At 44.1% G+C, this 23203-nt stretch overlaps 1 protein-coding gene across 1 annotated transcript in view; it reads left to right on the forward strand.

Annotated features, from left to right (window-relative positions):
* The window catches only part of TGFA (transforming growth factor alpha), a 47178-nt gene extending 24455 nt beyond the window's left edge, over positions 1–22723 (forward strand). The window contains exons 3-6 of the mRNA XM_077305855.1: positions 15989–16106; positions 17212–17361; positions 19184–19293; positions 20560–22723. Of these exons, the coding sequence (XP_077161970.1) occupies positions 15989–16106; positions 17212–17361; positions 19184–19293; positions 20560–20567 (386 nt within the window). The 3' untranslated portion in view covers positions 20568–22723. The remainder of the gene's footprint in view (positions 1–15988; positions 16107–17211; positions 17362–19183; positions 19294–20559) is intronic.
* Positions 22724–23203: the final 480 nt, after the last annotated feature.

Below are 23203 nucleotides of genomic sequence, written 5' to 3' on the forward strand. Positions count from 1 at the left end.
TCCCCGCTCCTCCTCCTCCACATGCAGCCGTCTGGGTGACCTTGGGCTCGCCACAGCATTGATAAAGCTGTTCTGACCGAGCAGTGATATCAGGGCTCTCTCAGCCTCACCACCTTCACAGGGTGTCTGTTATGGGAAGAGGAAAGGGAAGGCGAATATAGCCGCTTTGAGACTCCTTCGGGTAGAGAAAAGCGTCATATAAAAACCAACTCTTCTTCTTCTAAAGCCACTGTTCAATGTAATCTAATTTCTTCATCAAGAAATACTCTATATTGCATCAATAAAACAACTTTCCGTATAGTTCTATTTCATGTAATGTTGGATCGGCCAATCAGGATAGATTCAGGGGACTGATCCCTGATTGTCAGAAATCTGTTTAGTTTCATAATGACTGGAAACTTGCTCTTTTTAAATTGGAAGATGGTATCCGTAGGAAACTGAATTCTGTATCCATTAGCAATTTTTGTAGTATTTCCTTTCTGTCCCTGGATTGTGATGCTTGCACTGCTGTGTCTGTTAAGGACTGCTAACCATGCAACTGTATAGCAAGCTGCTCTGTCTGTGTGGTCCCTTGAGAGGTGCTCCCAGTGCCGGGTGTTGCTAAGCAGATAATCAAGAGGTGTGCTGAATGAAGGCTGTCATGCCATTTTCATTGATGTGAAGCTATTAAACTGAAGGAGACTTTACAATCCGCTCTGCAGCTGTCTCTGTGTGGACAGAACAAACAGATGAGTCAGGAGTGGCCAAACTGCGGCTCCCCATATATCTATGGACTACAATTCCCATGAGACCCTGCCTGCGCTTGCTGGCAGCAGTTCATGGGAATTGTAGTCCATGGACATCTGGAGAGCTGCAGTTTGGCCACCCCTGTCCTAGGTAAAAAACTTCTTATCCACCTGTCTGTCCTCGGCAAGTGCTCCTAAGCATCATCCACTTTTTGAAGTATTCCCAGCCTCTAAGATTTGAGAGTATTGTGTAGAATATCTGGTGTTATTAAAGCTATCGAGCTCTGGGTTAGATGCTTTCAGATAATTATTTTTGGGAGGGGGTGTGTCCCAGCTATTCTCATGAGGATTGCATTTGATACCCCCCCCCCCAAAAAAAATACATTCTGGTTTTCAGCATGTTGTTGTCATACATTAGGGGACTGGTGGAGGAACAATTTCTGCAGAGCTCAGTCTTGCAATCCTGGCAATGCAGGGTGAGGAAGGGCTGAGATGGGAGGCCGGAACTGTATTCAGCAGCAGCTCTGGTCTCCATACCTACATCTGTTGCCAAACAGCTGCAAAGCGGTAGGGGAAAGTGGTGACTTCAGCTGTTTTGCCTCCCATTGCTTTCCTCCTTGCAGCCCTCTCCCCTGGCACCCCCCACAAGTTCTCAGTATATATTTACCGTATTATGGAGAACAGTGGTGATGTATGTCTGGAGGCTGCCGACAAGTGCAGACAGGCAAAAGGATAAGCGGCACCGTGGCTCAGTGACTGAGTGCCACCTTTACATGCAGAAGGTCCCAAGTTCAGTTCCTGTTATCTCCAGTTAAAAAAAAAACAGGCATTCGGTGATGTGGTAATCCTCAGGATGAGGTAGTCAGTGATGTGAAAGACCTTTGTCTGAAATTCTGGAGAGCAGTCAGAAAAGATACTTGTTGACTTTCATGCCAGGGTGGGTGCAAGGGGGTTATCCTTGGGATGGTGGCAGGGAAGCTCTCCTTTCCTTTGTGGGCTGCTCTGGCTCAGTTGTCAGAATCCATGAGATGCCGCAACTTGTCTCCGTGAAAATGAGTGCCCAATATGGACAGAGGCATTTCCTGCCTGGAGGCTTCTTAACCACATTGTGCCGTTAGATTTTGGTGAAGGAACAGCTTGGTTATTACATGGCCTTGATGCACTGAGATTCTGAGAATGCTCACCAAGCAGCCATGGAGGTGAGGGGAAGTTGGTGTCAAGCTAAATGGGGTTGTTGTGACCCAGTTAAGAGGGGATTCAAATAGAACTAAGATTAAGACCAGCAGAGAGAAGAAAAGGGGAAGAGATTATCTGCACTCTTCTTATTTCAGTGGCACAAGCAGGCTGTGAATGTCCCAAGAAGAAGGATCCATTGCCCCAAATTTCCTTGCATGAAGCTGTGCTGGAAAAGTGCAACTCTTCTCCATCAATGCTCTTGGGGCTCCTAACCTGCATGCTTGTCAAGCTATGTTCTTGGGGAGGAAATTTGATCAAGGCTCTGTGTACATCTGTTCACGGTGCTGTCCCTTCCACTGTTCTGATGCTAGCTGTGGTCATAGCAGCGACTATGGATGAATTGTGCTCTCTTACTTTCCCAACTGGTCTCCCCAGCTGCTAATTGCTGCCAAGGAAAATTCTGGCCAGGATGCTTATGTTGCAAGTTGTGTTCCTAGCAGGCCTTTAGCAGTCATTTCAATGGAGGCACATCGCTTTGGTGAACTTGTGACCTCTTGCCGACATCATTATTGTCCTATGAAAGAGATCTGGACTCAGTAGTTATTTGGTCCAACTTGGAAGGCAGGCAAAATATAAGATAGGCGACCCGACCAGAATGGCCTGAAGTTCTCAGGATTTGGACAAAGTACTTCTGAATGTGGGTGTTTGATAAAAGTCATCATGATATCTGGAAATATCTGTTGAAAAGGCAAAAACTTGTTCTCCAGCCGTGCAATTATAGAAGGATAGGTGTAGGTATATGTATAGTTGCTCCTCCACACACATCAGACTTGGTTCCTTCTGTTCTACGCTATAACCATATTTAAAATGGACTTTTGCCTTCTTTTTTTTAATAGGGGTGTGTACACAGCTTTAAATAACTGTATGAGTTATTCCTGAAGTTCGAACACAAGGATTTGATCTTGCTTTAGCCATAAATAAGAGACTAGTAGTTTAGAATTTCATGGTATCAGAACGGTCAAGTAACTTAGAGAGGTGTGGGGAGAGGGGGTTAATGGTTCCTCTTTGATACACTTGTGTTTATGCTATAAATACAGTAGGTGAAAAAGTGGCAGAATTTAACTCTGGGATCCCAGCCTGAGACCCAGACTATACATTACATTTGACAGAAGGTGCCATCAAATACTGGCGGCCATCTTGCAGCTGTGAGCTCCTGGAGGCGGTTCAGTGTAAAAGTGCATCAGGGGTCGATTTGGACTGGGAAAATGGCACGGGAAGGGAGGGGCCTGGGATCCACTGTAAATAACACCCATCTATGACCCCACATACATTTTCAGCTCCCAAAAATTTCTCGGGGATGGGGAGTGGTGGAGAGGCAGGAACCCTTCCACTCTCAATTGGGCCCCATGTGCTTTTCCATAGGAGTTGCTACCATACAGCCACTGTGTAGCCACAGGCTCCTATTACTTACTTCTGTAAAGCTTCATTCATTCATTCATTCATTCATTCATTTTTATTATTTTTATTTATTTTACTTCATTTTCATTTATTTTATTTATTTTATTTCATTTTTAATTTAATTTATTTTAACTGTTTAATTTTTACTTATATTTATTATTTTTATTTATTTTTATGTATTTATTTATTTATTTGACATATCCCACCACTCTCCATAGACTTGTGGCTTGCGTAGACTTACATAGACTTACACAAAAAACAGATTTAACCCCCATTAAAACAATCATAACCCCGAATACAAAACCCCCCGTAAAACATCAGCAATCATAATCCCCAATCCCTCCCCCATCTACAGTCAACCATCACAGGTATAGGATCGCAGAGTGTTATGTGTACTTTGGCTATTACATTTGAGAGTAGGATATGCTCAGTTCACTTCAGGTATGTAGAAACTTGAGGGCTTGATGAATAGCCAGGTATGGGTTTAGCATATCCCATTATTTTTAACGAAACAGGTCTCTGTCATGCAAGCCAGGTCAATATTTTTTTTCCTCCAGCCACTCTGGTAGAGGTGCAGCTCTATACCTCACTGGCCTTACATTGCACAAGGTTACAATGACGATGTCAAGGATGAAGGGTCTTTGGCCCTCGCCTCTTATAAATGGCTAGAGATTATACACACACTGGATAGGTGTTCATGTGAAAACACACACTGACATAGAACTATAGCAAGACTATAGTGTCAGGGACACGGTAATACTGCCATGCGGCTACTTTTGTTGTGTCTAAGATATGCCCAGCTGTTTATAGTAAGTCTTCCAACTAGCTCTGATACCTTTGCAAAGTCCCTTGTAGAGAAAATCTCTCATACGCCAAGATTTGAATGCTGGTCATAATACAACCGAGACATTAGAAATCCACAATAGCACCTCAGAGTCCATTATAGACCACTTTGAACCGGTTCCATTGCTGGATGCTGCCAGGATTCTGGGACCTGTGGAGGCTACCACTTGTGTGTTGGGGTCAAGCCTTGACAGATTTTGGAGCCATGCTCAATTGTGCATTAGGCCAACTGTTCAATTTTGGAGCCACACTCAATTTTTATCCTTCAGAGGTTTTTTTAGTAATTATCATATTGTCTAATGATCCCTATCCTGAGACCTCATCCTACACACTTTATGAAATCCCCAGCAGAAGTGCTGTACATCGGGATAACCCTGGTGGCTTCTAAGTCACTGAGTGATTGCCACTGGTGTAAAGTTACATTTACATATAAAAAACAGCAATGACCAGAACTTTGTGTACATTTACTTTTATGTCATACAACAAAACACTGTGGTGCAAAATGATAAATTTGATCCAGCCAGCTTTTTTGCTTAGCGTTGGCCAATTCTTCTCCTTACGATAGCTCCCATGACACATGGCTTCTGTCCACGCAGGTCTCGTGATTCCAAAGCTAGCACTTTTAGTGGTAAAAGGGGCCACCCTCCTCCTGTTTTCACCAATTGAAAAAACTGGTAGGATTCACATTCCTCCTTCTATGTTCCACAACTGCACTCTGCTTCTGAGGGCACCGTCCTGCAAAGAGGTAAAATCAGCAACTGCCCCTTCCTTCACATTTTCTGTGCTGGCCTCCTACACTATGGGACAGTCTCCCTGTGGCTATTAGGGAGGCCTCCCAAATGGACAGCACAGAATTGTTCAGGAAGATGTTCTTGTGGAACTGTAAAGCTGTGACCAGCTTCGGAGGTGAACCCTATTAGGAGCCTGTGGGTTCCCCCCTTCTTCCACCTCTCCAATTCCAGCCCTGCTTGCTTTGTCGTTGAACTAGGAGTCTTTGCTGTTAGACTCAGATGTTATCATATGCAGGCTGACTGATAGAATAGCTTTGTTTTACTAGGAATATTTGCTGTTAAGTGTATGATAGCCTTCAGTGATTGAATATTTCTGTCATCTTTGAAGAAAGGCAACAGTAAATGAAAATCAACTAAAGTAAACAGTTGGTGGGACTGTCAGTGGGGAGTGAGTTCACCCCTTTTGAGCAAGGAAGGGGAACTGTCGGCAACATCTTGACAGGTGCACTGAACTCCATCTCAGCTCTGTCACCAACCTGCAGGTATAAGAGGTGGGTGTGACCAGAGGCATGAGAGGCACAGGAGTTACCCAAAGGGCTCTTGGACCTTCTCCTCTCAGCCTGTGGCTTGCAGGTCATTCTTATGGGGTGAGTCAGCTCCAGAATCCTAAGCAGCCCAAGATATATGGTTTTGTTTGGTACGGTTCGGTTTATTTATATTGTGTGTCTGTCACTCTGAGGTCCTTGGGCTGCTTACATTTTGTTTCTGGGGAAAACAATCCATCCTTTCTCAGGCTGCTGGTTGAACACTGCATTGCCAGACAAGGGACATCAGAATGTGGCTGATTCGGGCTCCCTTGCTTGCATCTTGCTTTGCATCTTGTCCTCCCTCCCAAGAGCTTTGAACGAACAAACGACTGACCGACCGACCGGACATTTGAACCGAGGGCTCTCTGCTTTGGAGCCTGCTTTTAATATGTGGCTTTCTCTTCTGGCCAACTGGAATATGTTAGATCAACCGCTTCTTTCATAACCTGCACAATAGCCCATGAAATCAAAAGTGCTAAATGATTTTATTTCCCTCCTTTCAGAGGATGTTGAGTGCCTTTTATGAATGGATAGAGCTGAAAGCGATGGCATGGGGGAGGGGGGAAGAAGGGAGGCTACAAACATGTCAACACTTCCTTTTTTCTGGCGAGGGCTAAACCTGAAGAAATACGGCTTGTGCAGAGCACATGTGTAAGGAGCTTGTCTCCCGTGATCCGTCACTTGGACGGATGGAGCTGTAACAAGCCGGATGTCTTGATCTTTTTTTCCCCCTTCTTTTCACGCTCTGCCTAGGTTCAAAGTGTGTCTGCTTTGGAGGGTTTGTAAGGGGCCAATTCATACAGCCCTGATTATTTGCCTGGTGCAGCGTTGAAAGGCATTTTGTGTCTCTTGGAAGGTATATTTGTAAATATCACTCCTGGCAGCAGGATAAAACCTCCTTTCTAAGCTGATGTTCGGCCTGATTTTAAATGGCAGGCATAACATTGTAGGAAACTCTGTAATTTCCCAGCCAGGGCAGGAGATTTTCCTCTTTCGGAAGACTCTCTCATTCAGTTCCCCCTGTTGGGACCGACATTAGCAAAGCTAGTGGGGTGCTATAAATTTAGAGACAAGCGTGAGTGACACCCCCCCTCCCCCAAATGCCGGAAAGTTTAAGAAACTGCATGAGAGAACCTCTTGTGCCCCTGATCAGAGGTAGCATTTTCAAATCATTTTAGGCCACCAGCTCTCTAACCTAGGAATTTCCATATTGTCAGCTGGGGTAAGACCACTTGGCTGTTAGAACTGCTGGTGCCTGGAAGCCGGCAGGGGCAACACCTGTCAATGAAGAGTAACTCCATGGCCCTCTCTGTTATTAGCCAAACCAGGATAAATACAGAGAGGCTTGCTCGGTTTTGCATACTGGTCGGTAAAGCTCCTTTCTCTTCTGGTTTTGTGCAAACCTTTGGGGAGTCCGTAGGGAACGTGATTCTGTCCTCTCTTCCTCTTTAATGAGATAGATACGATTGCATTTATTTCTTCTGGTTTCCTCCATTTATTTAGGCTCATTTTTCATTTGCCTAATTCTTCCATGCATCTGCCTCAGTCTTCCTTGCTCTGCTGCTTTTAATTTTTTAAAATAAGTTTCCACTCTAGCTCTGCACATTCTGCACTGGTATTATTTATTAACTTCCCCACTTTTCTCAGCAGTGGAGACCCAAAGGGCTTGCATTATTCTCTTCTCCTCGGTTTTATCCTCTCCATACACTTGTGAAGGCGCTTCGGCTCAATGTGTGTGACTGGCCCAAAGTCCCTCAGCAAGCTTTCGTGATGGGGGAGGGGGATTTGAACCCAATTCTCCTGGATGTTAGTCTGACATTCTAAGCCAGGGATAGCCAAACTGCGGCCCTCCAGATGTACATGGACTACAATTCCCATGAGCCCCTACCGCTGGAAATTGTAGTCCATGGACATCTGGAAGGCCGCAGTTTGACTACCCCTGTTCTAAATACTATATCAGACTGCCTGTCGTATTTTGTCCATCTTTTATAGCTGTATCAAGCTGTACTCTGTGTCTGGTTTTGCAATTTTCTTTCAAAAATGAATCTTCCCCTCAGCAGGTGTTTCCTATCAAATGTCCTTTTTGCCAAAACCTTTATGCTTTAATTTCTGCTGTAGGTCTTCTGATTTGTGGGTCTTTGGATCTGCTTTCTCTTGCTTCCCATATCACTGTAAAAAGAGTTTTCTAACTCCCAAGTGGTAGCCATTTTTTGTCTGTTGCAATGAAAAGTTGGTTCTTATATGCCACTTTTCTCTACGTGGAGGCTCATAGCAGCTTACATTCGCTTTCCCTTTCCTCTCCCTACAACAAGACACCCTGTGAGGGAAGTGAGACTGAGAGAGCCCTGATATCACTGCTCGGTCAGAACATCTTTATCAGTGCTGTAGTGAACCCAAGGTCACCCAGCTGGCTGCATGTGGGGGAGTGGGGAATTAAACTGGGTTCGCCAGATTTGAATTTGGCGCTCCTAACCAGTACATCAACCTGGTTCTCCCAACTTATTTTTAATTGCCTGCTTACTTCTGAGCAACCACTGCTTGTTGGCCAGCTGTTGTGTACATGGAACAAGGAAATGGCTTCCCCTTCTGCTGTGTCCCTTTCTCCTCAGAATGAGGGACAAGGTTTCCAGAGCAAGCCTGTCTTGGAGGAAAGGGAGTAAAACCACCAACTTGAGAGGCCAACTCGGTTTTTTTTCTTGGGCGGCTGCCATGGTGGTTGCACTCCTCTCTGTCCCGCTCCTTCTCTGTGGCAGCTGCTCAGGTGCTAGAATGAGATTGCAGAGGCTACAGAGAAGAGAAAAGTGTTTGGGGGCAGAACAGGGCCTTTCTCTCCATTCCTGGCGAGAGGCCCACAGCTGAGGGAGGATCAGGGAGAGTCCCTGCAGCGGCAGCTGCTTCAAGGGGGAACTACCTGCCAACTAGAACAACCTTTGCTAGGACATGGGGGAGGTGTCAGAGTGCTGAGAAGAGCCTTGGGAAAGCATGTTGAAGAGCCACTGGGTATTGCTAGCAGCCACTGGGATTGGAACCACTTAATAATGCAGGTTTTTCCAGGCCTGTTTCAAATATACACAAGCTCTCTGTTCTTTTGTATTTGAAAACTGCCTCTGAAATCCGGCCCTCGGGGATCATAGACCAAAGTTCATCCAGTCTGCACATTAACCTGCCATACAAACACCTTTCCAGAGGGCAATAAATCAGCTACGTCTCTACCTGTGTCTGTGGTACCTGTTATCTCGTTGCCAGTGGCTAGTGCAGGGGTAGTCAAACTGCGGGCCTCCAGATGTCCATGGACTACAATTCCCATCAGCCCCTGCCAGCGAATGCTGGCAGGGGCTCATGGGAATTGTAGTCCATGGACATCTGGAGGGCTGCAGTTTGACGACCCCTGGATTAGTGCCATGAAAAATGCTTGGCTGGAGAGTTACTTCCATGGGGTCTTTGTCGCTAGCTACTTCATTTCTGGCTAGACTCTCCAACTGACAAACCAGTGCAGGCAAAAGCTGGATTTTGCTTCTGCCGGTAGATCCTGAATGGACTTTTGCTGACCTCCAAAACCTCCTGAATTGGGAGCCACAGGGGTTCTTCTCCTTGTGCAGGACTCCTGGGTTTATTTCATGATTTATATATGTAATACCTTTCTCCCCAGTTTGGATCCAAAGTGCCTTACAATGTTTTAGCTTCATAGCAATCCTGTGAGTGTGCAAGTACTTCTGTGGTAGAGTGGCAATTTGAATGGGTCTCCCACGTCTTCATCTGGGGCTGTAACTATGACAAAAAGTGTTAAGATCAAGCAACCAAAATCTGCATAGGGTCCTCAGCCCCATAGAGATAAAGCTGACCTTGACCAGGGTCAGGGCCTTTTCAGCCTTAGGTCCCGCCCTGGGAAAGTACTTTGCCTGATGATCAGGACCCTCCAGGACCTTAAACAGTTCCAGGCCTGCAAGACAAAGCTGTTCTGCCAGGCCAACAGGTGAGGTCAGGAAACAGCATAAGATGCCGGCCCCCTTGCCTGAGAACCCACACACTAATAAAAACCCCTCAAAGTTCCGGCTAACCTACAAAAAGATTCAAATTATTAGGAAAAGGTGATTTTTAAAAAATGTTTTAATTTTTGATTTGTATGGTTGTCCTTAAGCTTGTTGCCAGGTGCCCTGAGCTGGCCAGAGAAGGGCAGTGTACAAATAATTTTTATTATCATTACTCTACATTGTGCTGTAGTTCTTGGGATATGCCTGGCAGATCCTGGCCTTGCAAAGTTCCCCATTGTTAAGGCAAACAGTCTGTGTTCCCTTTGACACATGATAGCCAGAAGTCACAAATTAGAAATCTGGCACAAATGGCTTTTTAAAAATTGTCAGGTCCCTGATAACTCAGATGCAAGATTTTGCATACATTGGTGGCAGGATCCCCCTGCCAAAGAGTGACTCATATGCACAGCAGGCAGTTGTGACTGGCTGTGACCCCCGAGGGAGCCATTTTGCAACTGGTTCCTGGATGTGAGCTCTGGCTATCTGCTAGGAAGTGTATTTTTCTTCGAGCATTGTCTTACACCAGAAGTTCTGAGACCTTTAGTCTACAAGGCAATCACAGGTGGTGATTGTTACAAGACAGGTGGAAATATAACTGGCTCAGACTGCTTTGCTTGTGGGTGGTCAACCAAGTTGTTTGACTACACTGGGGATGGGGAACAAAAGGAAGGGCTCTTTGATGTGGAGCCTGAGGACAATCAAAGGTGCCGTTCAGTCAGTTCCTTGATGTGAACTTGTAAATTGCAGCTGTCTAGAGACCGATTGCGGCAAATTGCTCACCCGACACACCGTGATGCTTGGCCTGGTTCCCAGTCTGGTATATACTTATAAATAATGCCCGCCCAGGTTAGATCCATGGGCAATTTGCCTAGCTGTGCCTTTCACTGGACAGTGTGTGGTGGCCGGCTTTTGATTGCCTAGAAATTTGGCTATTTACATAATCCAGTTGGGATTCCTTTGCCAGTCTCTGGACCATACAGTTTAGATAAAGTAGTAGTTCAGTGGCTCCTCAAACATGAATAAAGTTTAGTCCAGCCTTAGATTTGTGAGACTGTTCACTTTTCAGATGCATAGAAGAATCTCTACACCGCTTCAGTAGAGCGGTATAAATAAAAGGCTAAGGGCAAAGTGGGAGGAGAAAGGGGCGGGCCGAGTCGTGAAAAACTCAGAGGAGCCAGTCAGGAGCCGCCTGTGTCACTCCAGGGCAGCACAGCTTGCCATTGGCTACTTGGCCCGTCCTCGGCTCTGCACCCTGGGGAGTTGCCGTGGGAAGAGCCTTCGCTGCCGGTGAGTCACCTGGGCCAACACGCTTTGCTGGCGGGAAAGGAGCAGGGCTGCCGCATCAAAAATGTGGTGGCCTTGTTGTTTTCCTGCCGGCCAGGCAGTCGCCTTGCCCGCAGAGGGGGCCGCAGGAAAGGAGCAGGGGCACCACGCTGAAGACGCGGCGGCCCTGCTCCTTTCCCGCCCCCGAGGCAGGGACCATGGGTGGAGAGGCCGAGGCCGCGAGGCCTTCAACGCGACCAGAAGTGCAGGGCCTCCGCATCACAGATGTGGCGGCCCTGCTCTTCTCGCTGCGCCGAACCTGGGGCAGCGCGGAGGGGCGCGGGGAACACCCGACGTGCAGGAGGGGACCGGGAGGCCCCAAGAAGGCTTCGCCGGGGGAGGGGCCCTAGCACCCATTTTATTTTAAAATAAAATGGGCTTTGCCCCTAGTTTTGAAAATAAATTAGTTAGGCAGGTACATCTAACAAAAGCTGCCTGGAAGATGATGCTAGGAGGCCAGATTAAATAAGATAGAAATCAAAAGAGTAACCAGTCTATTCCTAGTTGGTGGAGACAACTCCAACCGTTGAAAAGAAATGGAAGTTAGCATAAAATTGCATTCTAATCCAAGAAATTGTCGGGTGCAACACTGGGACTGTTTCCGCACTAGAGATATTGTTCAGACTTGCATTTTTAAAGGGTTGAGTTTTTCGTCTGTTTCCACACTGAAATTCACCTCTTCAGGCACAGACTCAAATTGCCATCTCAGTTGCCCCACAGCAAAGGAATCTTCAGAAAACTGGTTTTCATGTTTTAAAGTGGGGTCTAATTGGTCTAACTCAGCGCTGCCAAATGTGGAAATGCGTGCAATTGAGTTTGTCCCCACATCCACCATTTTGAGTTGTTTGGGATCACCCTTTCTTTGTTGCCATCTTCCCTCCACCATTTTCTGTTCCCAAAAAAACCCGGCCTTTATCATGTTACAGCACTGTTTCCATTTTTTTTTAAGCAATCTTGTAGTCTTACATAGTAGCGTTATGATGGTATAATATTATAGCTCAGATTTCTTAATAAAGAATCACATTGGGACACTTTGAAAGGAAGGGATGAAATCTGTCTTTAAAAAATATATATGGTTTGATTGCATTACTACACTTTTTCAGTTTTTTTAAAAGCAGTTCTGCAGTTTTACAAAGCAATGTTATGATGTTATGATGCTATAATGCTATAGCTCAGATTTTAAAAAAATAATTATGTTTGGGATACTTTAGGGAAGGCGGGGAGGTGATCAGGAATGCAGAATGGTGGGATTAAGGAGTGCAATGTTAACAAAGGTACAAGCAGGCACCATTTTGTAAAGGGGAAGGGAGCAAAGAATGGGGGGCTGCATATGTTGGACTCAGTGCAGAAGGCATGTTGTGAATTTCAGCCTTGGAATTAAGAGAAGGAAAGCCTAAATACAGAAAGGCTAGAGTTTACTCGCAGCGTCCAAAGGAAATCTAAAGCGAGACTAAAACAAGGTATATCTCCTAATGCAGAAACTGTCTGGAAGATCCCATTGGAAAAGTGTAGGATAGGTGACATCTATATGGGGTGGCCTATGCCCAGACATTAGTGCCTGTGGTGAGTGAGAAATACCAATTCTCTGTGAAGATCTGGGCAAGGGAGGACAGTCTTGGATGTGAGTAATCATAATTCAGCAATTTTATGCTGAGTTCTCCCCCTGAAGTACATTGTAGGACAATTGTGACTTTTGGACCAGCAACAGTTTAAAATAGTTTCATGGTTCCTTTAATCTGTTCCAAGCAAGCACTGTACTGAAAACAAAACCATTAATCTATAGAAGGTACTCACTTCTTTTCCTCACCTGAAATAAGATCACAAACTTGTCCTCTCTATTTATGCTATATGTATAAGTTAAAGTCCAATAAACAATTAATTTAGAAATGTGAGATGGGCTACTAGATTGCTATATACTGTATGTGTCACACTTTCTTGACGGAGCTGTGTGTGGGATCTTGTGGTGTTCTTGCTGCAATCCCGGGAGGTCGTTTGGTGCGACTTTGTGACTCACCGAAGGTCATCCAGCGAGTTCTGTGGCTGAGCAAGAGATTGAATCTGTTTCTGTCCTCAGTTCAAATTCAACATTCAACACTGAAGCCTTGAAGTTAAGGGAATAAGTACTTTCCCATGTACTTCTGCCCTGTAAAATAGCAGAGGTGGGGATGCCCTCAGTCTCCTGATTTTTGATGGGTGGGATCTTGACATCCTTTCTTTCATTTGCAGGGTGTTTAAAAACTTGCTTCCAAAGCTTTTCCTGGTATTTTATACAAGTAGAATTGTTCATACCGTATCTTTTAATCTTGATTTCTTGGACAGATCTGAAAAATACTTCCTGTTATGTTTGACTGCTATTCACAGCGACTGTAGCTAGTGCTCTTTTGTTTGAGGGACGCAGGCATTGAATAAAGCCACTACTTCTCATGAAAACATTGACTAACCTCCCCTCCCCATTAATGCCTGCCAGGATCCCCCTCCTCCAAAAATTAGAGAGAGATGGTTTTAATCAGTTTCACGGCTTGGTCTGCCATTAACTTACTGGGACAGGAACTTGAAACTTGACAGAGCTTTGAAATGGAAATCGGATGTACTTTTATACGGGGTCTGATCCACAAAGCAGGATATTTGTTCTCTATGTCAACCATTGGTCTGTAACGAAAGCTGTTCAGGATGTGTTGATCAGTGATGTAGAAATGAGGATGGGTAGAGGGGGGTTCTTCAGAAGTTTGCTTCCCAGTCTGTGCTATATCATTTCTTAACAATCACCACTCAACAGGTTTTCTGACAGCTGCTCAGTTTTACAAATGAAGGATGATTTGAATGATGAATGCACAAAACAACAGAAATATCCCCATAATTGAACTATTCTGGCCTGTGGATGCCCTTGTATTGATCTAGACTCTGATCATTCCCACACTGCTTATGCCGGAGCATTTTGACTTGCTTGAACAGAACAGGAAAATGCAGTACAGATGGGGAATGATAGCAGCCCCACTTTTACACATTGAACCATGATTGCTAGAGAATTCCTTGGAGGCCTGTTGTAGGGCAAGACCATGGGCTTCTCCCATTTCCTCGCTTCGCTGCTGGTGGTACCAGCTGGCCACAAGGGGGAGAAGCCTCTTCTCATCTCCCACCCTACCCCCAGAAAGTTGGATGCTGCTTGGGACTTTCTCAGAGTGTGCCCTAATTGCTGAGGCATTGGTTAACTGTTCACAGTACTAGAGGAGGAAAAACAGGAAAGGAATTCTCTCTCTTCCTGGTTGGCTGAGACAGCCACTGCAACCAATTTGCGCTCTAGTTTGGATATAAAATCCAAGTCCAAGGGAAACTCTGTGGCCCTATACACCTCCATATGGAAGGTGAATGTGGTGAGCTGCAACACAGCCCCTCAGCCACAAACTTCAGTGGTGTCTCCAGTCAAGTTTCCCCATGCCATAGGTCCTAGTGGGAATAGCAAACGGGTTAGCAAAAGATAGTGAATTATATTCCAGCCTTTAATGCCTCATCAACTGCTTATTTATTTTGAAAATGCCTGTGCTGCCTCTCCAGGGAGCCTACTAAGACAGATGACAAAATAAAACAACTCAGGCACATATAACAGTCAGGTTACTAAATGTCTCCCTAAAAAGCCATCAAAAGGAGGAACAGCTTAACATAGATCTTAAAGAGGCTAAAAGCAGACTATAGCACAATGTCTTTAAAACCCCGTAATTTAGACAGAAAAAACTTGGCCTGGAGCCTAAAAGGAAGTAGGACATTGTAGATGCCATGGAGTGTCAAGGCAGAGGGCATTCCTTAGGCAGGAGGTCACCACTGAAAAAGCCCTGTTTCTCGTTGCCACCCACTTCACCTTTGAAGATGGGGGCCCAGAGAGCAGAGCTTCTGGGGAAGTTCTTGGCTGGTAGACTGGAAGATCCCACAGCACCACCAAACGGCACACCTGGACCTTCATGAGGGGAGCACAACCCACTCCAGGACAGGTTAACTCTGCAATACTCAAGTAGATTTTAAATTAGTGCTGAAGAGAGAAAAAAAGTTGTGTGGTCTATAATGAATAATTCTTGCAGCTACAGTTGTCTGCTTCCCAAGTTTTTTAGATATAGCTAGATCCTTGCAACAAGCATTAAGGGCTTTCAAACCTGCCAGGTTCTTTGAAACTTTAGTTTTTTTAGTGTGACATTTCAAAGGGTCCCTGATAATAGCTCATTTTTGGTTTTTCATGCAATTTGTGGGTCTTTGCTTGAATTATACAAAGCAATTCTTACCTGGTACTTGTTTCATAATTCTCAGAAAGCCTTTGGCATTACCCATCATTAGACTTGGCCAAGGGGTTAATGGCTTCAGAATTACGGGAACCGAGTCTCCTTAAGGGAGCTTCCCCCAAGAATGTTGTGTATGTACATAGGGGTTATAAATCTATTAAGATGTTGGATGTAAATAAAAATTAATTAGCTTTTAAATGATGGTCATGCATCACCGTCTTCCTGTAAATGGAAGGAAATGTGGGAGGCTGTGGCTCTGTGGTGGAGCATATGCCTTGCATGTGGGAAGGTCCCAGGTTCACTCCAGTCTCCAGTGAACTTGCACCCACAAATAATTGCTTAAATAACATTGGTGCTTTTTCTTTTCTGCCTGTAACTTTGGGGTGAATGTCTCTGAGAATTGTATCCTAATTGGCTGGGAGACAAATGCTACAATGGGAAATAGGTGCGGGCACATACACCTGTGTACATTCTTAATAAGGGTTGTCCTGACTTGACCAGAAAGTTGGACTTTCATCTAGAAAGCATGAGTCCAAATCCCATATCTGTCACAGAGGCATGGATTTGTAAAATTGGAGTAGGGTCTGCAGGTTTTCCCTGAAGATGGAAAACTACCCAACACATTGTTTTTTACTTTCTTCTTAGCCTTTAGTAAAACTGTCAGAATAAACTGGGGTGTGCATAATAAATAGTTCCAAAGTCACATTGACATTCCATGAGTGTCAAATATCCATACAGAATACATGGAAATAGCCTCAATGCAGTACAATCCAAATATAGCAGACGTTGTCCAAGACGGACTCAAGACTAATCAACCTCTTTTCTTTCTCAACTATCCTTTTTTTCTAGGTCCCCCAGTGGCTGCTGCTGTCAGATCTCATTTTAACAGCTGTCCAGATGCTCATAGTCAGTTCTGCTTCCATGGTACTTGCAGGTTCTTGGTGCAGGAGGATAAACCCACTTGCCTGTAAGTCCACCTTAACACATCTCTGGATTCTCACCCTTGTGCATTTGGCTGTGGTACAAAGTTATAAAAAAAAAAAACCTACCATACTCTTCTTGTAATGTCCATATGCTTACTAGAGTGTTAATATAACTCCTGATTTCTCCTCCTTCTCATGGAAAACCTGAAAAATCCCCCCCCCCTTCTGTAGCATTAATGTTTGCTTTACTAGATCATTGAGCGTCACTGTAGTGTGGCTGTTTAAAGAATGAGCTGTCATCTGGCAAGTCTCTGGCTCAGAGTAATATAAGAGCAAATTCACTGATCCAGAACCCAGCTGAGGGCGGAGGGAGAGTAACTCTCTCACTGCTTCATAGAAAAATGTCCACTACGTTACTCCAGCTGGGCTACAGCTATCGGCCTCTTGGGAGCATGCGTGTTTTGCCCCCGCTGTTCTGTTGAGTTAACACTTTCCTAAAGGAAAAACCCTGGGCTGAATCCAGTAGGGAAGCCTGAGGAAAGCGTTCACAGAGTGGATCTCTCTTCACCCTTCCCAAAGCAGCCTGCTGCCTGTCCTCAAACTGTCAGGAGAACCCCTGTCGCATCACAGTGTAGGGTGCTGCAGTGATGATAGAGAATCATGTTAAATCATCTCCTTTTGTTGATGGCTTTTGTCGGGAGGAGGGGAAGCAATTTTACCTGATGTTCTCTCCCCACTATTGTTGGCACAACACCCTTTCTGGGGTTCCCGAGAGACTCAGAATATTTTTACAACAAAACAGCTGGCTGCTTGGGGAAGGGGGAGGCAAGGAATCATCTCCTTCCTCCTCCAGCTTCTTCACCTCATCTGATCCCGGTTGGAAACATGCACAGCCTTTTAGGCAAGAATCCCCTTGAAAACAATCCCGGTTTTGCCCTTGGATGGAAGACCATAGGGTAGAGCCTAAATAGGGGATGCAGTTGGTGACTTGGATTATTGTATTAGCAGTTTTTTAATTATTCCTCTCCTGCACTCTCTGTCTTCAGATACCTTGGGAGTGCTGTGACCTTATGAAATTTGGTTTTAAAATCTGTTTTAAAACTTGTTGGACGGCTAACATGTTCTGTTCTCCCCCACCCCGCCTTGCAGTTGTCATTCTGGGTTCATGGGAACACGGTGTGAACATGCCGATCTCCTTGCGGTGGTAGCTGCTAACCAGAAGAAACAAACCATTACTGCCTTGGTGGTGGTCTCGGTGGTAGCGTCAGCTGTCCTCGTCATGGTCTGCGTACTGATACAGTGAGTATAAGATACACTTTTGGATATAGGAAAATTCTGGTTTAAATTATTTGTGCATGCTTGGAGAAAAATCAGATTCTTCCCATGAGCAATTTTCAAGCTAGAGGTACGTCCTACTTTGCTTTCATAAAATGCATATATAATTTACATGATCATATTCTTATCCACTAGATCCCTTATAATTTTGCTTCGTTATCTGGATAGCCAGAGAACTGACAAAGGGGGAAGAGTCTTGGATATGACATTCTCTGAAAAAGAGAGCTCCAAATTTTACTGGAAGAAGATGAAATCAGCCATTGAGGCAGGGTCCTGGGAGGCTGGCAGGGATTAGGGATTAGTAACACTGAATACGAATTCCTCTCAGCATCTGGCTTTTTATGTCTTATGTGATGTTATAACTTAATCACTGTTGGCATCTTTGCAGCGGTGGAAAGTGTGAATGATTTCTCTCCCAGCCGTTATTTTTATATGTTCTATCTTATAGAAGTTATAAAAGACAAAACTGTATTTAAAGATCCACAAATAGCTCTCTGTTCCAGCTATGTCCTGTTGAAAAAAGACAATACCGTGTTGCATGCAAGTGCGTGTCTTTGTCCCTGGCCGAGATGTCCTGAAATGGCTCCTCCTTGTGATGATGTATATTTTGACATTTTTTGTCCTGAGAACAAGTGAATGGTGGTGTGCATGTTGCAACTGGAATTCCTTCTGTTCAGCTAAAACGAAAGCCTTGTCCGTGTCAGTTGGAGGAATGGCTACAGTGGCGTTGTGGCCGATTTCCCAACCAGCCTTACAGGATGTCTTGCTTAATCCCTTTTTCTGTGAAGGTTCAGCCCACCTTTCAGTTTACCTCATGAAACGCGTTTCCTCGGCAGAGAGGGAAAACAAAACGAAAAGGTCCACCTGTTGATAGGCAGAGAACTTGACAGGGCTTCATTGCTTAAATTATGCTGACAAAAGATTGGGTAACACCAATAATAAAACAACAGCCATGTACAAAACCAAAAAGTACAAATGCTGATGAAGCACACGACTGGAGAAGTAGATTCTCAACCAGATTTACATATATGATCAACTTTATCTGAATAAAATGAATGTGTTCAAATGCAACAATTTTTAGATGTAGGTATTGTCACAAGAGTCTGGTAAACTGTTTTGAGGAGAACACTCGGTAAGAGGAGAATTTTTACATGTAAGAGGAGAAATTTTACATTTTACATGCCTGGGTGAATATGAAGGAAAACTGCCAATCATAGAGGGCCTGACATACTCAGATTTCTCTGAGGCTATTTTTTATGAGCTGCTGTTCTTTGAGGCTGAGGGAAAACTGTGTCTTCAGCTAGGTGGCCAAGTCCATAAGTGAGGATGTCCTCTTTAGTCTTCCAAAAGCTAATGAAGGTCTTCCCATCTCGAGTTCAAAGTTTTAACATTTCAGAACAGAAATTGAGACTTGTCCTCTGAAAGCCTAAACCCAAAACTTGAGTCTGTAAATTTCAATTAGTCACCTTATAGTACGTGATCACACAGGGGAACTGATATATACATTTAGGTGCTCAGATTTTGAACAATCTGTACAATTCCCAGATGGTGACAACTATAGAAACAAGTGCTTTAAATTTTGAAAATTAAGCACATTTTAGGTAAAGCTTGCACACATTATCATCTGTGGATCATTATTGATTGGAAGACTTTTGTGGAGGTTCTTTTTGTGTAAAATAGTGCTTACTTTTGGATACACATTGTGTGGGGGGGTGCAAGTATGGATGCACCAAGCTAACTGTTTTGCTGACTGTTTTGTTTTACCTTTAAAAATTGTGTGTTACAGCTGCTGTAGGATAAAGAAACGCTGTGAGTGGTGCAGGACTGTAGTCTGCAGGCATGAAAAGCCCAACGGGCTCCTGAAAGGAGGAACATCTTGCTGCCACTCTGAGACAGGTATACAAATTGCTGCAATAGACATTTCATTTCTGGTTGCCTGAGGGATGGCAGTAGCTTTCCTGCTTCAATTCATATAGCCAAGGGATACATCCAGCTATAGCTTACAGACAGATAGGTCTGAGGCTGTGTCCGTCAACATTGCTTGTTAAAAAAATCTTCAGCAGCTTTGGGGAAAAGTTTGCAACAGATGAAGACCCATCAGCCGTGACGCAAGAAAAATGAGAGAAACTTGAAACTCATTTCTTTTGCTTGAGAAAGAGTTTGGGCTGGAGGCAAATACAGGTGACCAATTTCTTCAGGGTTCATACCTTGCAAATGCTTAGTCATCTGGATTACTACAGAGTCTCTCTTTGCCATGGGATCTCTTGTGTGGAAAGGGTTGGGGGCTTTATCAGAGATGGAAGATGGCATGATATAGCCCAATCTTATCTAGTCTTGGAACTTAAGTAGGGTCAGGACTTGGATGGGAGACCACCAAGGAAGACTCTGCAAACAAAGACTCTGCAAACTTGCCTTGAAAACTCCACGCTGGAGTCACCATAAGTCAATTGCAACTTGAATGGCACTTCATGCACACACACACATTCTAGCTGTATCTGAAGAAGTTAACAGGAACTCACAGAAGCTCATACCCGGCCACAAATTTTGTTAGTGTTTAAGGTGCTACTAGACTCGTACCTACTTTTACAAGGATGGATACCCAACCCACACATGCATGCACACACATTTTACCATACTAATGGTTTTCTGTTCATAATTCATGGCTGGTGATATTGAATGTGGAAGGTATTTCTCCCCCTCCAAACACACCAACATTGTCGAGTTGTGCAGGTTAGAGACAAAGTTGTAACTGCAGATCTCAGGGGGTTGGCCAGGGTTAGCAGATAATCTTTTGCAAGATGAATTGCTTTGCTGGATCATTATGTAGTTTCATCCCAACTTAATTTTCCATCAGTAAGACAAAACTCTTCTGCCTCCCCATTCTCACTGAGCTCTACAAAATGTTGCTCCTGGACAATAGGGAGCCTTGAGGAACAACATGAAAGGGGAGTTGGTGGAAATGGCTCCTTCCATTCTGTCACTGGCAAATATAGCTTGGATCCAGCCATACTCCTTTTATTTATTTTTAATATATGTAAGCAACTGTCCCTACATCTTGTGATTTCATTGCACGGTTCATTGCTTTGAAGTCAAATCAGAATCTTTCTCCGATGGCTACACTAAAGCTTTTTGATGTATGTATGTATTCATTTTTTTTTGCAGTTGTCTGATGGAGACCAGGGTCGTCTGAGATTCTTCTTGCTATGTATAGATGGGACCACTGTATATCCTACAGGACAACTATGATATTCCAGAGAAGAATGTTTAATATGGACAAAGCCCTTCTGGATTTGGAAGGGTATCGGCAAGCAGATGTCATACTTCTTTGGCTACTTGTCTGTATCCTCTGTTTTATATGTTGGGCTTCTGGAACTTTGCCAAAGGGAAGTTGATGCCATATGACTTCATAGAATGTCACACATCAGACTCATTGGTATCCAAGTTATGACGACCAAGGAATCTCAAATGACACTTTTAATGAAGAATACAAGCCGGTCATAAGAGAACTGCACATTTGGACAGCTTCATGTTTACGTAGCCATAAGAAATGTGTTTGGAGGGGGTGACTTATACAAGGAAGGAAATGTTGTAGCTTTTTGTTTTCCAAGAGACTTTATGGAACATCCTTGAAAGAGGTAGAACTTGAGTTCGTGCATTTGTTACATGTCCCCTCCAAAGAAGGGACTAGCTATACATAGGTTATTTTGAAAGAGCAAAATCCTCAGTTTGAGAAGATCAGTTTCTTTGCCTGGAAACGTCTTTGTTTGCATCTGTAAACTCCAAGATGAACTTTTCCCAGGTAATAACAAGTAGAACCTTTCACTCTGTAAGAGTTTCCCCCTATTTTTCCCCAGGTTAAAGGAAGAATGTCAGGTTTGGAAATGTTGCCAGTAAAAAATGCATAGGATTCTGTGTCTGGGCTCATTCAAAAGTCAGTTTGTTTCTGGATTGCCTTAACTAAAGCTCCTATTGATATGAAAGCATATTTCTCTTGAGAACCATGCAATGCTGCCAGAACAAATCTCACATGTAATTTTTTTAAAGAATGGCTGAAAAAAATTGGCTCCAAAATCCTTTTTGCTGTTGATGGTTCAGGCCCTTTTTTTCTTTTCTTTTATCCATATCTCAATCCTTTACTTTCCCCAGAAGGAGAAGTGGTCTCTTTAAAGTGGGGGGAGGGGGGTGTTTTTTATCTCCTCTAAAAACTTCTTACCTGTTCTTGTTTTCGTAATGAGAAGACACGAAAGAGAAAGACTCATGATTTTTTTTGGCACAGTTCTCATCCCAAAGTGCTGCTAAGTTCACAAACAAAGAACAGTTTGCTCATATTGGACAGTCAAGAGCAGGGGTAGTCAAACTGCGGCCCTCCAGATGTCCATGGACTACAATTCCCATGAGCCCCTGCCAGCGAATGCTGGCAGGGGCTCATGGGAATTGTAGTCCATGGACACCTGGAGGGCTGCAGTTTTTGACTACCCCTTGTCAAGAGGATGTGTTTCTCCAAAGGATTCCTTGGGAGCCCTGGCTGCTTGGAAATCCTGATTTTCTTCAGCAAATATTTAACCATGGGCAGAAATTCCATTAAGCACTCCAACAGAAGTGAGGCCAGCTCCGAGAAGATGGGAATGGCAGGTTACTCATACGGATGTTTGATCTGTGTAAACTCAGTTTGGTTCTTTATCGAGGGGGGGGGGAGGAATAGGCAAAAAAGTGATCTGTGCTAGGATTAATCAGAATGCACGTTGTAGGGAAGGCCAGTATCACTTCTGCCTCTAGAACTGGGTTCCCATGGCTGTTCAGGACTCAGGAAAACATTGACATATAAGGTTGTCTGCAGCTTCCTAAGAAGCTGGTACCTCATCCGAAGCTTGGTCACTGTTGCAGTAGATTAGGAGGGGGAGATCTTTATGGAAAAGGAAAAGTCTGTCTTAAATTTTCTGACAAGACCAAACTCGAACTGTCATGAGCAGTGCCAATTTTCCATGTCGGACACAATTTTTATTATCCTCAAAGATGAATTTTAACGCTAGGATCCCTTTCCAGATAGCGTACTGATCTCTGTTAACGCCCCTTTCCATTTTTCATAATCGAGTTTACTGTTTATAACCAGCCTGAAGTTTTATTTTAAGTCAAGGTTACACTTGTCTCTTCTGTATATGTTGCACTGAAAAAGTTAATATTTAATGTTTTAATTTATTGTGTGGTTAAATTAATTTGATTTGTTTAAAAAAACAAAACAACACCCTGTTTGTGATTGGCTGTTTTCTTCCTTCATATGCCGAATTATAGTTATTTAAATGAGTGAAATACATTTTTTTTCATAATACTTTGCTGTGTGTTGTTTGTAATGGGGTGAAAGGTGCAAATTACATAAGCGCTTTTCCCAGGGCAGGAGCCCATTGGTTGACCGTTCAGTTAAGCTTCTTAAAAGTGTCTTTCTAGCCCTCTCACACATAGCAATACAAGAAAAGCCTCTAGGACAGTGTTCTGCTTGGTTGCTCACTAAGGCCACTTGCAAATGTTGCTGCAGCAACAGGAGAAAATGGTAAAGTAGCAGGGGAAAGAGCTTCAAGAAACTTGCTGCTTCTGCTTTCCCCTGCTCTAGCCAAGGGGGAAAGAGACACTGGTGTGACTGACAGGCAGCACCAGGCACTCACTTAAGGGTGGTTTAAATATAAGATTTTATTGTGCATTCTTAAATAACCCAGGGCAACCCATCTATAGATTCTAGCTGTCTTGCATTCAGTCCCTTGGGCCAGATGTATCCCCAGGCCCTCGTACCATGACAGTTATGGCTTTGGGTGTG

Source organism: Paroedura picta, chromosome 12 (assembly GCF_049243985.1).
Source record: "Paroedura picta isolate Pp20150507F chromosome 12, Ppicta_v3.0, whole genome shotgun sequence".
Classification (NCBI taxonomy): Eukaryota; Metazoa; Chordata; class Lepidosauria; order Squamata; family Gekkonidae; genus Paroedura; species Paroedura picta.